Source organism: Pteropus medius, unplaced genomic scaffold (genome assembly GCF_902729225.1).
Source record: "Pteropus medius unplaced genomic scaffold, Ma_sr-lr_union100, whole genome shotgun sequence".
NCBI classification, from domain to species: domain Eukaryota; kingdom Metazoa; phylum Chordata; class Mammalia; order Chiroptera; family Pteropodidae; genus Pteropus; species Pteropus medius.
Genome location: NW_024351729.1, coordinates 15,109,436 through 15,127,186, shown reverse-complemented (window position 1 = coordinate 15,127,186; position 17,751 = coordinate 15,109,436). Strand labels below are relative to the sequence as shown.

At 36.2% G+C, this 17,751-nt stretch overlaps 1 protein-coding gene across 7 annotated transcripts in view; it reads right to left on the bottom strand.

Moving 5' to 3' along the window:
- PIKFYVE (phosphoinositide kinase, FYVE-type zinc finger containing) overlaps nt 1-17,504 on the bottom strand; it is a 71,056-nt gene extending 53,552 nt beyond the window's left edge. For 2 of the 7 annotated variants that reach the window (XM_039844601.1, XM_039844605.1), the window contains exons 1-8: nt 17,330-17,504; nt 13,478-13,658; nt 11,974-12,123; nt 11,694-11,729; nt 8,880-8,998; nt 8,003-8,174; nt 5,939-6,146; nt 4,082-4,171 (exon numbers count right to left, since the gene is read on the bottom strand). In XM_039844601.1, the coding sequence (XP_039700535.1) occupies nt 4,082-4,171; nt 5,939-6,146; nt 8,003-8,174; nt 8,880-8,998; nt 11,694-11,729; nt 11,974-12,123; nt 13,478-13,649 (947 nt within the window). In that variant the 5' untranslated portion in view covers nt 13,650-13,658; nt 17,330-17,504. Of the gene's footprint in view, nt 1-4,081; nt 4,172-5,938; nt 6,147-8,002; nt 8,175-8,879; nt 8,999-11,693; nt 11,730-11,973; nt 12,141-13,477; nt 13,659-14,208; nt 14,327-17,329 lie in introns of those variants that run through there. The other 5 variants (XM_039844603.1, XM_039844607.1, XM_039844602.1 and 2 more) reach the window with 4 other exon arrangements.
- Nucleotides 17,505-17,751: the final 247 nt, after the last annotated feature.

Below are 17,751 nucleotides of genomic sequence, written 5' to 3'. Positions count from 1 at the left end.
TAAAAAGAAATGCTAGATACCTAAACATTAAAAGAAATGCCAAATTCCTTTCACGGGCTCATCACTAAGTCAGATGAGTTCACTGGTGAATTCTACGAAACATTTAACTATGAAATTATACCAATTCTCTACAATCACTTTCAGAAGACAGAGCAGAGGACTACTTCCTAACTCATTCTCTGAGGTCAGCACTGCCATAATACTAAAATCAGACAAAGACATTACAGGAAAACTATAGACCAATATCTCTCATGAACACAGATGCAAAAATTCTCAACAAAGTCTTACCAACCCAATCCAACAATGTACAAAAAGAATTATATACCATAATCAAATGAGATTTATCCCAACTATAAAAGACTGGTTCAACATTTGAAAATTAATCAATGTAATCCACCACAACAACAGGCTACAGAAAAACTACACGATCATATTGATAGAGGTAGAAAAAGCATTTGGTAAAATCCAACCAGCACTGATGATAAAAACTCTCAGAAAACTAAGAATAGGGGGCAACTTCCTTGATAAAGAACATTTACGAAAAACCTACAGCTAACATAATACCTAATGGTGAGAAACATGAAGCTTTCCCGCCAACGTCAGGAAGAAGGTAATGATGTCCCCTCTCACCACTGCTTTTCAACATCATATTGAAAGTACAAGCTAAGCAGTAATACCAGAGAGGGAAACAAAAACACAGATTTGGAAAGAATTAAAAACTGTCTTTGATCACAAATGGCATGATTGTCTATGTAAAAATCCTAAAGAATCAACAAAAAAACTCCTAAAACTAATAGCAATTATAGCAAGGTTGCAGGATATAAGGCTAATATATAATAGTTAATCTCTTTCCTAATACCAGTAATGAACAAGTGAAATTTGAAATTAAAAACACATTATCATTTATATTACTACCCCCCACAAAATGAAATACTTGGGTATAAATCTAACAAAGTACAGACAAGATCTACATAAGGAAAATTACAAAACTCTGATGAAAGAAATCAAAAAACGAAACAAATTAAGAGATGTTTCATGTTTATGGATAGGAAGACTCAATATTGTCAAGATGTCAGTTCTTCCCAACTTGATTTATAGATTCAATGTAATCCCAATAAAAATCTCTGCAAGTTATTTTGTGGATATTGACAAACTAATTCTAAAGTTTAGATGGAAAGACGAAAGATCCAGAATAGTCAATACATTATTGAAGAAAAGAACAAAGTTGGAGGACTGACACAACCCAACTTTAAGACTTATTATACAGCTACAGTAACCAAGGTAGTGTGGTATTGGAGAAAGAATACACAAATAAGTCACTGGAACAGAACAGAACCCAGAAATAGACCCCCATAAATATAATCAACTAAACTTTAACATAGGACCACAGGCACTACAATAGAGCAAATGCAGTCTTTTCAATGAATGGTGCTGGAATAAACTATACACCCACATGCAAATTAATGAATCTAGACACAAACCTTGAAAAATTAAATTGAAATGGACCACAGATCTACATGTAAAACATAAAAGTATAAAACTCCCAGAAAATAACATAGGGGGAAATCTAAATGACCTTGGGAATGATGATGACTTTTTAGATACAAAATCAAAGCATGATCCAGAAAAGAAAAAAAACTGATAAGTTGAACTTGATTAAAATTAAAAACTTCTGCTCTCTCAAAAGACATCAAGAGTTAGAAGACAAGGCACACAGGCTAGGAGAAAAAAAGGATTTAACCAAAATATAAAAAACTCTTTAAACTCAACAAAAAAAACAAACAATACAATTTAATAAAAGGCCAAACACCTGAACAGACACCTCACCAAAGATGATATACAGATGGCAAGGAAGCATATTTTCAACACCATATATCAGTAGGGAATTGGAAATGAAAACACTGAAATATCACCATACACCCATTAGAATGGCCAGAATCCAGAACACTGACAACACCAAATACTGGAAAGAAGGTGGAACAAGAGGAGCTCTCACTGCTGATGGGAACGCAAAATGGTACAGCCACTCCGGAAGACAGTTTGGCAATTCTGTACAAAACTAATCAGACTCTTTACCATATGATTGATCGAGCAATCACACTCCTTAGTATTTACCCAAAGGAACTGAATACATGACCACACAAAAACCTGCACACGGGTGTTTACAGCAGCCTTATTTAAAATTTCCAAAACTTGAAAACCACCAAGATATCCTCCAGTAGGTGAGTGGGTAAATAAACTTGTGATATATCCAGACAATAGAATATTAATCAGCGCCAAAAAGAAATGAGCTATTAAGCTGTGAAAAGACATGGAGGCAACTTAAATACACACTACTAAGCAAAAGAAACCAATCTGAAAAGGCTACATACTACATGATTCCAACTATATGACATTCTGGAAAAAGCAAAACTATGGAGACAATAAAAAGAGTAGTGGTTGCCATGGGTTAGGAGGAGGAGAGGATGAATAAGCAGAGCACAGAGGGTGTTTAAGGCAGTGAAACTATGCTATACTACACAACAGTGGATGCACTTCATTATACATTTGTCCAAACCCACAGAGTGTGCAACACCAAGAGTGAATCCTAATGTAAACTATGGACTTTGAGTGATAATGATAATGCTGGAGTGGGTACATCAACTGTAACAAATGTACCACTATGGTGGAGGATATTTATAGCGGGGGAGGCTGTACTTTTCACTCAATTTTGCTGTGAACCCAAAACTCCTCTACAAAATGAAGTTTATTAATTAAAAACAAAAAAGTAAAGGATGCTGATATCTGAAACTTACTCTCAAATGTTTCATAAAAATAACAGCATATTACATAAAAAGTAATGCAAATGGGTGAAATGTACGTTAGTGAAACTTAAGAATACATGAAAATTTATTATTATTCTTGCAACTTTTTTCAAGTTTAAAATATTTTCAAAATAATTAATTTTTTTAAGCAAACTCTCCAGTAGCTTCCCATTTCACCCAGAGTAAATGACAAAGTTCTTTCCCCACTAACAGCAGGACTGCTCTACTCCAAGGACACAAGACCTCTTGTTACTTACTCCTTGATGGGCGTGTTCCCTCTCAGGAACTTGTTAGTCCATTTTCTTAGTACACTCTCTACAAAATGTCCCTCACAACCTCAGATCTTTGCTCAAATGTCACCTTCTCAGTGACGTCTTCACTAACCACACAATTTAGAATTCCACTCTTCGCCTCTATTCCTTGTTTTTTTGGTGATTTAAATTTTTGCCTCTTTAATTCACTGCTGTATTCCAAGTACCTAGTTTGTAGGTGTTTAATAATACTTATTCAAAGAATAAACTGAAAGTATGTTAAAACCATAGTGACTCAGATGTCTAGTTCCTCAGGTGTATAAGGACTGATTCACCACTTAAACTTATAAAACGAAAGTGTTTTCAGTGGGGAGGTCCACACATGAGGAAGGTATAGTAAGTTGAAAAAGAAGGACGTGTGCAGTTGTAGAATAATTATAGGCAACTATTTCAGGGAGTTTGGCTAAGAAAAAAAGAAATAATTGAGAAAAAGGTAACTAGAGATGAAACGAAAGAAGGATTTTTGTTTGTTTTTAATAGGTGCCTGGAGTTTGTTTAAACACTGATGGCAAAGAGTCAGCAGAGAGAGGGGGAAGATATAGACCCTTAATAGGATACCTAATAAAAAATGAGAAGGGATCAGATCCAGAACATGAATGGAGAATGAATTAAGAAGTAGAAAAGAGAAAAATCAACTCCAAATGTAATCAAGTTAACAAGTGTTGTTAAGAGTGAGGAAGTTCTCTTCCATTATCTCTTCTGCTACATAATAGAAAGTGAGCTCATCTGCTAAGCTAGAGGAGGAGCGTATCCATTCCAAGATCTGAAGCCAGTGGAGAACAGTGGAAAAGAGCCACTCAGTGCAAGCAAGAGCTGACTAGTGAAAGGGAACTGATAGTTTAATACAGCTTTTAGAGCTAAGAAATCCCACCCTTTTTTATCTGTTTGTTCTTCTCACTATTATGAAAAAAAAAAAAAGAATAAGAAAAACAGACACAGAATACAGTGTTTTCATTTGGCATTTACCTATTTCGAGCAGGAGATTTCCCAGCATCCTCTTGAACAGATACAAGCCTTGATGAAAGAGCAGTATTTGAGGAGTCTGGATGAATCAAACTATAAAGAAAAAAAGAAAACACTGAGATGATCTGGGACAGTAACAAGCAAATCCAATTTCAAAGAAATGCTTTAACATTTAAAAGCAGATTGTTTTTCCTTTGCAATAATGAGATTATAGGTCATTTTTATTTTCTTTAATTAAGGTGGAAACAGTATGGACTTTATCTTAATTACATCAAATGCCAAAATACTGATATTTATTAAGTATATGGAATGTCATTAAAATAATAAAATTGGTTGGATAAATACGTATAGAACTCCTTTTCACATGATATATACAAGATTGAAGTGATAGGGAAGCGGAGATCCTGAGTTCAAATATTTTATTCTCAGTCCCCACAACCCACTGGAATAGCACTGCAGAATCACACAAACACAGGTGCAAGTGCCTCTTACTAGCTATGTGACCTTGGGTATATTACTTAATCTCTCTGAATCTCAGCATCTACATCTGTCAAAAGGAGAAAGTAGTACCTACCAAAGAGATATGATGACTAAGAGCGAACATTAAACAAAAAATTAGCACAAAACCTAAAATTATTCTCCCTTTGACATCTATACCACACGTTCAGGAAGCTTTTAAACCTGGTTCATTTCATTAAATCACATTTGCCAATTCTGGGCTCACACAAGAGGGCCAGGTACAACTAAAAGGCATTACTAACAAAGTAAGTAAGAACTAAAGAATCCCTATACTTTCTTATTAAATGTAGACTTAACCTTTAAAATGTATAAAACACACGTAACACATAAAGAAGCATGATGCCACAAACACCAATGTACCCAGAGAGCAATTTAGAACAGTCCACTAACTTTGAACTGCTTATATTCCCCCACCCAATCCCACTCCCCTCCCTGCCCTCGATGAAACTGCTGTTGTAAATTTTAGAGTTTTCAGTCTCTTCCTTTTCTTTAAGTTTACCATATTTGTATCCCTAGACAGTGTGTTTGTTCTTTATATTTTTAAATTTCATATAAATAGTCACTGGATATAAATGCAACTTTATTTTCTACTCTACATTATGTCTCTGAGATTCGTACATGTGGAATGTAGCTATAATTCATTCATTTCTGACCTGTTTAAATTCATTGGTTACATACTAATTCCTCACTCCCTTAAAGGGTAGTTGATAGAATAACTAATCAGAAAGATGTTAGTTAAACTCTAAGCTCTTTAACATGGCTAGACTTGGTATTATGCACTAAAAAAAAAAAAAATTAGCTAAAGAAAACAATCAGAAACTGATGAATTTAGGATTCTAATTCAAATAATTCCAGGTAAAAAGTTAGTAACATCCTCCACTACCAGTCAGTTGAGCATATTTAGATATACACAAAAACATGAAATATTCCTTAGGAAGGAAAAAAAATCTAATTTCATTTGTAAATATTATGAATACAAATCTTATGAGCACTCTCCCTAAGAAAACTATATTAGAAATTATTAATCTCAATAACTCCTAATGCCTATTCAACAAATATCATGATCATACATTGGCCATACACTGTTCTTGGTGTCAGGTATAGCACAGTGAATAGGGAAGATATAAAGTCTCTCCTCTTGTAGAGCTTACAGTTTAATTGGTCAATATAATCACTGTCCATAAACATCTGTGATCCTTCTGGAGGCAAGCCAAAGAAAAAGGAGAAAATGAGGAATTTGCAGGAAACAATTCAAAGAAGGTAAAGGTTAACTAAAAGCACTCATAGTTCACAAGACAGTATTTTTCAAAAATAAATAAAATGATATTTAAGTGACAGTACCTTTGCCAGGCAAAATCATCCTCTAAAAATATGTTGCGACTGGCTTTTCTACTCCCAACAGGTGTTCGGGGTTCACCCGGGTCAAGTACAGACACAGAGGAAGCGGAATCCGAAAGAGCATTCAAGTCTTCCCCAATGGAATTACTGTCTGTGGAGTGAGCATAACTTAAGGCTATTTTTCTACAGTATGTGCAAGCTCGGAGGTCCCCTAGAAAAGAAAAAAAAAGAAGAAAATTAAGTAAAAGATAACAAGATATTACTTAACAGAACATATTAAATCTTTGGGTTAATAGTTAATCTAATAACAGGGAAGTGCTTTCAAGTGAGGTCTACCAAAAAAATGTTTTTAAACAGTAAATAATTTTTTTAGCTGTTATATATCTTAAAAATCATTATTATGATAAATTCATCCAAGTATGCAAATTACCTCAAATATTTATAACAAGAAAATATCACTCAATAATACTAGAAAACTCTGATTAAAAGAGTATTTTTCAAGGTTCTAAAAGTGAAATAAGGAACAGGTTCAAAAAAATTTAAATTCAGTAAATAAACCAACACAAAGGCAAAATTAAGGTGGAAAAATGTCATTTGGGTCTTCACCGTGGAGCCCTGAAGAGTGGCCTCCACAAGGGGGCACCATTTAAAAACCAAAAACAAAAGAGGCTTGCAGACAATATAAAATATGGGGGAGATTGTTAAGGAAATGCTTATAGTGAAAGCTAGGATGGAAATGCAATATTTTTTGGAGAACAAACAACAAGATTATTTAAGACTTTTAAATGTTGTAATTTTATTTAGGATGCAGTCCTGCCCAAATATAAGTTTTCATTTCTACCCTGTTTTTCTGTAACAATTATTTGTGTTAATTCTATTAAGGCTTAAGTGTACTAAAAAAGGAGGTAATATATATATAAATGTCTAACCAATAATACTAATAATAAATAAAATGCTAAAAAAAATGAGGTAAGATAATTAAACTTTACAAGTAACATGTTATTTAACAATTCGACCTTAAATTTTCTACCACTAATATTAGAAAACTGATGTGACATAGAACAAAAGATTTCTTAAAGTCAATTGTACTGTGTTTTTATCATAATTACTACCAAATATAATTTGTTTCATTTTATTTCATTTTAAGACTATTATTATACTCAGTTTTATTAAATTATGCATGTATTTTAAGCAAAATTCGTATTTTGCTTAGTTTGTAATGTTTTGTTATGGCAGCCCTAGGAAACTAACACACAAACCATGTTAACAAGACTTTATCTTAAGGGTAATGGGAGTTCTGAAAGGGTTTTAGGCAGGGGAATATCCTGCATGATCAAATTAACACTTAACAAAGAATGCTGACTAGAGTATGAAAAATGAATTAAGAGGTAGGAAAAAACTAATGGTAAAAAATCTTTTCAAAAGCTATAGCCATAATCCAGATGAAAGATAATTCAGGTCTCAACTCTATAGCAGTCCAGGTGAGAGAAAAAAGTGAGTAAGGCCAAAAGAAAGATCTGCATGATAACAAAAATACCATGAGAGAGATGCTACGAGTGCTTCCTTTTCGGTAACTTCTGCCCACCTTCCACTCCCAAATCACTGTATAAATTCACACACCATTATTTAGTTTCTGCTTCAACGAATAATTTAAAATTTCTGTACTGCTAAAATTTATGGAAGAATATGCATAAAATGCAATTTGCTAAAGCACAGTGTCATATTACTCAAGGATGATCTATAGTCTGTACAATGAAAACTCTCTAGTAATATAAACTAGTAAACTACTCTAACGACCTTCTCCAAAAAATGTTAATGCCCCGATGGTTTTGGATAGCATCTATGATACACTGTCTTTTATTCTACTTATTTATGAACATCCCCACCTACTTTATTCTTTGACTATAAAGTCCTTAACAGCAATGCTGTGTCTCCCTCACCTCTGTGTTCCCCAGGGCTCACGTATAAAGCCCAAAATAAAAACTGGCTTAACATCAATTCTATATTATAACTATTTTATCGCTATGACCTTTAAAAATTTTAAAACTGTCAATAAAATGCACTTACCTGTGTAGCCCATAAATTTTCCTGGGATTTCTTGATTACAGCAACGACTACAGAAAATCTGCCCACACAGCCGGCAATGGTGTCGGCGCCTAAAGGTTGTAAATTTCTCACTACAATCATAGCACTCTTTACACTGGCTATCTGGCATCCAGTATTGCTTCAGGTCACTATCCTGTAACAACAAAAATATGTGAAAGCTTGAAAATACTGATTATCAAGATGCAATGGCAAATGTTAATCAAAACCCTAGAAGGTTTATTTTGCAAAAATTGACAGGCTATTTCTAAAATTCATACGGGAATACAAAAGGCCAAAATGACCAAGACCATCTCAAAGAACAAAGTTGAAGGACTTATATTACCAGCCATCAAGACTTATTCTAAAGCTATAATAATTTTAAGAGTATTAGTTCAAGAATAAAAAAAAAAAAAAGGAGTTATGGAACAGAAGAGAGAGCCCTGGCACACACTCACACATATAAATGAATTTATGACAAGATTTATAATACACTTAGAGAAGGATGGTATTTTCAAAAAAAAGAAAATGGTGCTGAATCCAATTGGACAGCCATGAGAAAAAAATGAAGACTGATCCTTAAACTTCATACAAATAATAGAGCTTCTTGAAGAAACCATGGAAGAATAATTACTGGCATTGGGCTAGATAAATACTTCTTAAAGAGAACACACAAAGCACTATCTATAAAGGGGAAAAATTGATAAATTAAAACTAAGTACCTGTGTGTAAAAATATGGTGTTCATAGCTAGAAGAAGTACTGGCTGATTTTTCTTTCAAGAACATTACGCTATTTTCAGTGAGTATGGCACAAGCTCCATATAATTGCTTAATAAGTAATCTAAAGCCCCTGGACAGTACCTGGCTTTTCCCCTCCATGATTTCCTTGAGGCGTTTTAATACTGTGCTGAGGCTTCGAAGTTGAACGGCTGTACGAGGATCATGACCTCCAAAAGAAGGTTCAGCTTTCCTTCTTGTTTCTGAATCATATTTATCAAAAATAAAAAATAAAAAGCAATCTTGTAAATAGTCTCCAGTATCTGTGTAAAACAAAGTATATATGTGATGCACAGTGCCTCTTATTGCTAGCATAAACTTATGTTCTCCCAACTAGTGATATGGATTGAGAGTTAAAACTAGTCTTTAGAAACGTAAGAGGTTGTTCACAAGCAAGTAAGGGCTACCTAAGACAAGGAATGTCTGAGGCAGATGATGGTTTTAAGGCCTGAAATGGGAGGACTGCTTAAATGACCCAAAATTCATTAATGATTTCTTGGGCCCTTTGGTCCCAAGACATAATAAACACCTGTAGAAATTTAGCAGAAGAGAAAGCAATCCAGTGAGTTAACCTAGCTTGGTCTCTACAGCCGCGCAGTCAGCAACAGGGTTGAACAGTTCAGTTTAGTCTACAGATCACGTATCGAAAGTCTCGTGCAGCAGGTGATCAGAAAGGAATTTAACAGCCCAGTCCCCAAAGAGTCTGACAGACCTCAGGACATCCACGATGGTAATTTACCCACAGACCTTCCTTCACCAATGTCCAAGAAGATTAAAACTACCAAAGAATTGCTAGAACTCCAATCCTACCCTTCCTACTAGCTCCCCAAGCCTGCAGCTCCAAACCAGAAGGGATCACTTACACTTAAACTAGCAACACTGAAGCCAGTCCTGTCAATAATAAAACAAGCCAAAATTCCAGCTTTGTGGCCAGAAGGGGGTGTGCCCACCAAAGCTGTCATACATTATTTGCTTATTTTAGAGCAAGATTACTGCTGAAATTTTCACTCATCCCTAAAGATGAGATGGAGGTGGCTTGACAAAAAGAATGAACATCCCTATTTTAAATTCATTAACCTAATATCTATGGCAAAGCAAGATGGAAAACACCCCACTCTACATCTTTCTCAAACTCATTTGTTTGCTAGATTTGTTTTAGGTGTGCTTTGTTTTGGTTAGGTGAGAAAAAAAGATTACCAAAAAATGAGAGACTGGTATCTATATCTAAACTGATGAAGAACTTCTCAAGATAATTTAAATACAGAAATAATTATCTAAACAGCACCTATGTTAGAAAACTTTTTCTATAAATAGAATGTCCTAATGTCAGCAGACGCCTCAGTGTTGTTACTGGAATAAAAAGTTATAAGTATTAGGATGACCAAATTTTTTGAGTATCACAATATAAAGCAACTCTCCATGATGAGTTGAAAAAGAGACAGAGAGAGCTGTTAGAATCGTAATGGCTGTACGACCATGCACAGGCAACCATTAACTGTGACGTCCCTTGCATTTAACCAATTAGTAATATGAGAGTACTCACAGCACCAGCCATTGGAAAAGGAAGAGTAAGACTGTTCCTGAAACCAACAGAATCAGAGATCTGAGAGAGAGATGAAACAGCCCTGAGAGAAAATCTGGTGCGTACTCTGCCCTTAGACAATCTTAGGTGCTTCTCTTGTAAAATGGATATTAGAAAATTAAATGACTTTCCTAAGGTCACAGAACTAGTAAATTTTAGCCTGTTAGTAGGAAAAGGAACTTGATTAATCAAAAAGTCCCAGGATTCTGAGCCTCTAGCAACTAAGGTAGAATCAAAGAATCAAGTGGACTCGATACAAGACAATAAGAAATGGTGGGGACTGCAGCAAAACAGACAAGCTCCACCTAGTGATAATGAAATTCAAGTTTATTGCAACACCAAGGCAAGATCTGGTGGGCTGCCAGTTTGAACTCCTAGATTAGATTCTACACTGACTCCTCAGTTTTACAAATGAAGAAATACTATGCTTAATTCAATATACAATTTAGTCAGAAGAGCTCCCTCAACAAAAACAGGAGTGTTACCGCGGGTCAGGTTCAAAAGCTAAGGAGAGTTTATTGAGGTTAAAGGTTAAAGTAAAGATGGTCTCTTCCTTCCATCCCTTGGAGTAAAAAGAAAGCTCCTTTCTCCCTCTCCCCCTCCCCACCTTCTGATCTTCCTTCCAAATGGCTGTCATAACCCAGGCAAAGGCTCATTGCTCTAGAAACCTAGAAGTTTCCTAGAGGTGATGCAGCTAGCTCTGTTCCACTCTTTAGACAGAAACTCGTCCGCCTGGTTTCTCCTCCTCCTTCTGAACCACCAGAAGGCGGTTCTGAACGAAGTCTCAACTAGCAATTAAAATATCCTCCTGCCAACCACCATTACTAGCACCTGCCTATTTTTCACTCGAGGACTTCATGGGGAAGGCTGGCTAGACAAGGCACTGTTCAGGGACACTTGATCTCCAATGTTGCGACCCTTTCCCTCGATTATGCCACCTCACGGCCCTTCTGGCCCTTCTACCACCGTGTTAGGCAAAGCACCAAGTTTAACAATCTAACAGAAATAAAACATAAAACAACTCATTGTATCTAGCCTCTCTTTTCAGGCACTGATCCCCCACCTACACTCATCAGAAGAGCATGAAGATGAAGGAGATGACTATGTAGTAAACCAGGATGGAGAACAAATAGACAAGAGGAGCTCAGCTTATCCAGCCACATTGACAGCTTGCACCCCAACAAGGACAGAAGGCCAAGAGCAAGTGGCAGCCCACTAATGGAGTGAGAGAGTTCTGCAGTCAGAGGCATGCACATCACATTACACAAGCCATCCCAAGAATGGATGCAGGATTCGTTCGCAAAGTTGAAACTAACCTGTGTTCTCCTGGGGATGTTGCAAACTGTTCTCTGCTGAAACCCAAGCAAGTAATTAATCAAAAAACAGTCAGGGGATCTCTGGTCTAAATTACAGTTTAATAAAATGTTTAAGAATTTTTTTTTAGGTATCTATAAATTCTTTCACTAACTAGATAACAGCTTCATTAATTGTGAGGAGTGGCCTGACTATTTGAAACAACAGAAAAGTTAAGTCATTAAGTCAATAAACAACCTGGGAAACAATGACTCAGAGAAGGAAGTAAGAACACTGTCCTACCTAATACTGAAGATCGCCGCTGGAGTTCCTCATTAAGCTGTTTTTTATAAGGTGTAGGTGACCTCACCGATTGTGTTCTTGAAGGGAGCTGAGGGCTGGCCCAACTTCCGCTTACAGACTGCTGTTCTCCCTGGCCCCCTTCTGCTCTCTCTGTAGCAAAGGAAAGCCTGGCATTATTTGAAAAAAACTAAGACTCAAAGAATTCAACAAAGAGAAAGAAATAGATGCATAATTAAAAATTAAGGTTTTTAAAAAAAATTAAAAGGAAGTAGCAAAATTATAGGCCAATAATCACATTCTTTGTATGTGTGATCTTCAATTTGTTTTACTTTTCATTAGAAATATCCTGAGCATATTAAAGGAAATAGAATGCAAGCTTCATTCACATGAAAGAGATTTTGCAGGGGGAGGGTCTGTTTTGTTCATAGGATACTCCCCTTGAACTATTAAAATAGTACCCAGTGAAGAGTAGGTAATCGAAAAACTTTTGCTAAATAAAGGATTGCTGTCTTATGATAACTAAATATCATGTGGTATCCTGAGTAGGATCTTGGAACAGAAAAAGAACATTAGGTAAAAACTGAAGAAATGTGAATAAAATACATACTTTAATAATAATATATCAATAATGATTCATTAATTGTAATAGATGTACCATATTAATGTAGAGTGTTAATAATACAAGAAACTAGGTGTGAGGTATATGAGATTTCTCTGTACTACCTTCCTAATTTTTCTGTAAATCTAAAACTATTCTAAACAATAGGTTTATTTTTTTAATAGTATCTTAAAAATGGAGTAATAGGTTTTACAGAGCTTTAAACATGACTACTAATAAAAGTCAGTTAATACTATTAAAATTTTCTGCTGAGTTAATTAAACTAATGACCCCCAAATTCCCTACAACAAAAGGTATTACTTTCTAACCCATTTCAAATAATACAGCCAAATATAAAGCAAAAGATGTAGGTCATGTTTTCTCAATTTTTCTTCCAGGTAAAAAATATATTACTTTAAAAAAGCTCATTTTAAAGGTATTTTTTAATTTGATAGCATTACATTTACACCTAACCTGATGGTTTTAAGTCAATCAACAACAGGCCTGCTGATGGTTTCCATTTTTGAAAAATAACCTTTTCTCCCATGTGCTGATCCTTTTAGTTTCATTGCTTTAATTAAACTGTTTTGGCTATTAACCCCTAAAAGAACAAAGTCTTCTGTGAACTTAAGAAAGTTGAAATATACTCAGAAAGGGGGAAAAAATGATAACCTTAAAAAGAGACCTCCTTTTAACATTTAGTTTCAATTCAGATCTTCAGTTGCCAACAATTAAGATTACAGTGAAAATTCTAGCTTTCTTTTCTTAAACAGTAAACCCCAGTGACCTATAACTAAAGCTTTCTTCTTGTTAAGAATTCATTGTCTTGCAGACACATGAAAGCTGAACAAGAGAATTCAGAGAATCAAATTTATAGGTTTTCTGATCTTTAAGAGTATGTCTTACCTTTGTTAAATCGAAAGAGATTTACAAAAGAGCTATATGCTGACTTGAAAGGAGGTTCGTCCTGATCAGGAGTCAAAGGTTTAAAGTGTGTGAGATGAGAAGGACTAGTAGGAGCTGGAGGCAAATCATTGGCAGAGTCCGGTGCTGGGGAAGTCTTATCATCTGTGGCCATTTCATGAGTCTAAAAAACGAAAAAAAAGATAAAAGTTCTTCAAGAAGCCCAAAAATTAATTCTAGCATCTCTAAATATATAAAAATCTGACTCTGAAAATTCAGACCTGTGAAAACCAAAGAGTAAATAAATCTAGTTTAGCATGTACTCCAAATTAAGGCTTGAAAACTCTACAGTCTAGATCATAAGAAAGTCTCAATCACCTAAACCAATAATTACAGAGCCAATCTAATTTTCAACATTGCTACTCAAATTACAGAAAATATAAACATTATTTTTAAAAATTGGAGGTAAGGCACAAATGTGAACAGGTAAAAAGAAAAAAGTATTTTCACACAATTTACATCTTTTTCATTTTAAGATTTTTTTGGAAAAAATAATATTCGATAGCTTTTTAAAGTTATGGAGGAAAACTGGTTTTACACAAGCATAGAAATTTCTCAAAGCTTTTACTTATTTTAATTTTTTCTTTTAAAAAATATAAAAGATAAATATTTCCAAGAAAAGAAAATTAAATAGTCATCCCTTAATGACACTTCTATATAACCTCCAAAATTACCTCAAGCTAAGCCTCAATGCCTTCAGAACTATCCAAATGAACGAGCTGTTCCTCATCATCTTCCTCCTAGGCACGCGAACCCGGTTTTTCTCCTTTTTAGCCTACACCCACATAGACATTAAAATGAAGATCATAAAAGGCCTTTTATTAAATAACCGAAATTCATAATTCAACCAAAGCAATAAGGATAACCACATCACCAGATGGAGGTTACAGAAAAGCAGTGATGTCTATTTTTCGCCATAGTAAATACTTCGAATAAAAGAGCCATGAATTATGCATAACTCTAGTCGTTAAAATTCTATAGTTTGTAACATAATTTACACTTTACAAAGAGGACACTGCATGCTTATAAAACACTTTTCACTTTCAAAATCATATGTATCTCATTTAATTTTTACAAAAATCCTGGAAGGCACACAGAACTGACCTTATTACTATATTTTACCTTCGAGGCAACCAATGTACCCTGAACCTAAAACAACTTACTTGAAGGTCATATAACTAGTCATTGGTAGAAATGTAACTAAATCCCAAGTTTCACCCCAGAATTCTCTTTTAGAGCAAAATTACTTTTGTAGCTCTTCACAAATTTCCAATTCTAGGCTATCTGAATTCTAACAACTCAAGATATTGCCTGTTTAATAATTTACTTAATAAATTAATTAAACCAAGCAGAAATGAAACCAATGATGAACAGAATTTTGGCAGTAAATGCTTATTGGAACGGAAGGAGAGGGAAAGGAAAGGAGGAAGGAGAAGATAGGAGCAGAGAAAGAAGAGGGGTAGGGAGAGAAAAGGAGGAAGGAGAAATGGAAGGAAGGTCTCCAACATCATCTTCTATTAGGGAGGGTAGTAAACAATCCTTCTGAAGTGTCATGACAATCCATAGGCCAGCACAAAGGGTTAGGAAATAAGCCTAGGACTCGGCAAATGTAAACTCCAAAAGATGAAAAAGGAAAAAGAGCACTGGAGAGAAAGAATAATGTGATGGCAGTAACAACCTTCAGGCCTCGGAAATCAGCCTACGTTCTACTTTGACACAAGTTAACACCAGAAGCACCAACAGGTCTGGAGATCATCAGCTTAAATATCTTGATAGTTATGCAGTCCTTAGGATCAGGGTAAATGATTCACACTAGAAGTTCAGAATAATAGAAAAAATAATTCTGACTTCCATGAACAATTGGCTAGGGAACTTCTTGAATTAATAATCAGTATGTAGCAATCAATGCAATAACTTCATCTAGGGTTACATCGGAGTTAATGTTTCTAAAAGTTTGAGTAAGGGTCAAATATTTAGACTTTTGAAAGGATTTACAGTCAAGATGTTAACTTTTACTTTCCGTAAGCAAAAAAAAAAGCTAACAGACTTTGTTGGCATTAAATGAATAAAAAAAAAAAAAAAAAAAAAACACCAGAAGACCAGAAGCAGAGTTAGCAATCTACCTGAAGAATCTTAGCATTACTTCTAAAATACAAAACTTTTATTAAGCTATGGAGATGTGAAGATAAAATTTACCACAAAAATACTACACAAATGTAATCTCTGAAACATAAATACAATCACATAGGGTTAATCTTAAAAATACATAATAACACCAGGATCCTGAGAAAACTATCTTACAACACTTATTCTACGGCAGCTTAATAACTGTGATAAAAACTAAGACTCTTTCCTAAACGATAATTATAAGTATTAACCTACTCATCCAAAGACCTCTAATGTACCACCAGTAATACTTTGCCTCTTCTCATTTGAAGGCTATTATATGCAGACCCACTTCATGCTATCTTGTAACTTAAGCCAATCTGAAGGGTAATCAGATACTAAAATTTAGAAAATAAATCTGATCGACCAACCGATATCAAAATTTTAGTTGCTGAAAAAATCCAAACATCAGGTCATTTCTAAGTAGGGTTTTTAAAAAGTACTCAAAATATATCTAATAATATAGGACAGCTGAATACTAGAAATGTTTAGTTTCCATCAACAAAGATTTTTTGGTTTAATTTTTGATCGACATGCCAAAAGAATCTCTAAAGGAAAACCACAACGTGATCGATATTACTCTACCTCCCCCCCGCTCCGCCCCCAAATGGGGAGGACACAGGAAAGTAGCTTTGCTCTACAGAGGAGCTTTAACCTGCCCAATTTTTGTCACAACCCCAACTCCAACTGAAGGAAAAACTAAGACTATTTTTTTAAGAATCCTGGTAGAGTGGAAATTTTAGAGTGGCAGAAAACAAGATTCAAATGCATCAGAAATAAGATTCAAACACATCAGAAATAAAACTGCAATATACAAAGCGACTGCCTCTACTGTCAATATCGTACCAATTTTACAAGAGGACGCACTGAATCAGTACATGAGAATTTAACTAATACATGCATCAGATAAACAAAAATAACTTGCTTTATACAAAATTCTAGCATCTCATATATACTGATAATAACGTCTTATAATAATCCCTATATCAGACCGAAGATAATTCCTTAAAAATATCCATCACATTCTAATCTCATCCTCTTGTTGAGAACATTCTAAGCAAAGGGAAAATACTAATTGAGACATCAAGTCTCTTCAGAGACTTTGCAACAGAGGCAGAAATGGAATAGCCTCAAATAGCAGAAGCAAGCCTTTAAGGAGGCATATACATATTTGAAACCCCACTAACGCCGTCGTGTCTGCAGCTCACGAACTTTTTTTCCCAGACTACAGATGCACCTAAGACACACAGACTCAGAGCTCAACCAGAGGAAGGAGCAACTAGGCTACAATTCCAAAATCGGCTTAGGTGCACAGAAAAACAGAGGGGCGAGGAGACTTCGAATGTTTCCAAGGAAACCCCTTCAAGAACAGCCCTACCAGGCCCCTTCCCCACTCGTAGGCAAAGGGGCAACCGAGGAATCAGGAGATTCCCCGGCTAACTGCGGGCACAGGTTCTCTGCCCTTTCTTGCCGAGCCTCAGTCGCAGCCCGGCCTCCAGCCACGATTGGGGAGCCCCAGCTCTCGCCTTCACTTCAGCCTTCCCCTCCTCTCCGGCTCCCGAGCTCCCCAAACCGGCTTCCTTCCCCAACTCAGCCCCAGCCGGCGGCGCGCCAGGCCCCCGCCCTTACCTGCGTCTTCCGCCGGGGCCCTGCAGACCTTTCCAGCCCAGCCGCCGCTACACCCCGTTCAGACACTGAAAGCGCCGGGGAAGACGGGCCGCTGGCAGTTGCGGTAGGAAGCAGAGCGGTTTACATGGTTGATGCGGTTTCTCGCTTCCCCCGCAAGGCTCCGGCCTCAGTTTCTCCTCCCCTCCAATCCGCAACTTTGCCAGCCGCCGACTCCGCCCTTTCCTCCCCAAGCGCGCGACGCTCGGATCAGACGCTCAGGCAGAGGGAGTCCAGCGCAGATAGAGTCGTTCTCGACAGTTGCGCCCAGGTTAGGCTTCCTCAGCCTTCCTAGAGGAAGCCAGAGCGGCTGCGCGCGTGAGCATCACGCGTGCGGGGTCACCGGATGAGGGCAGGCTGGCTGGCGGTTACCGTATGTGTTCGAT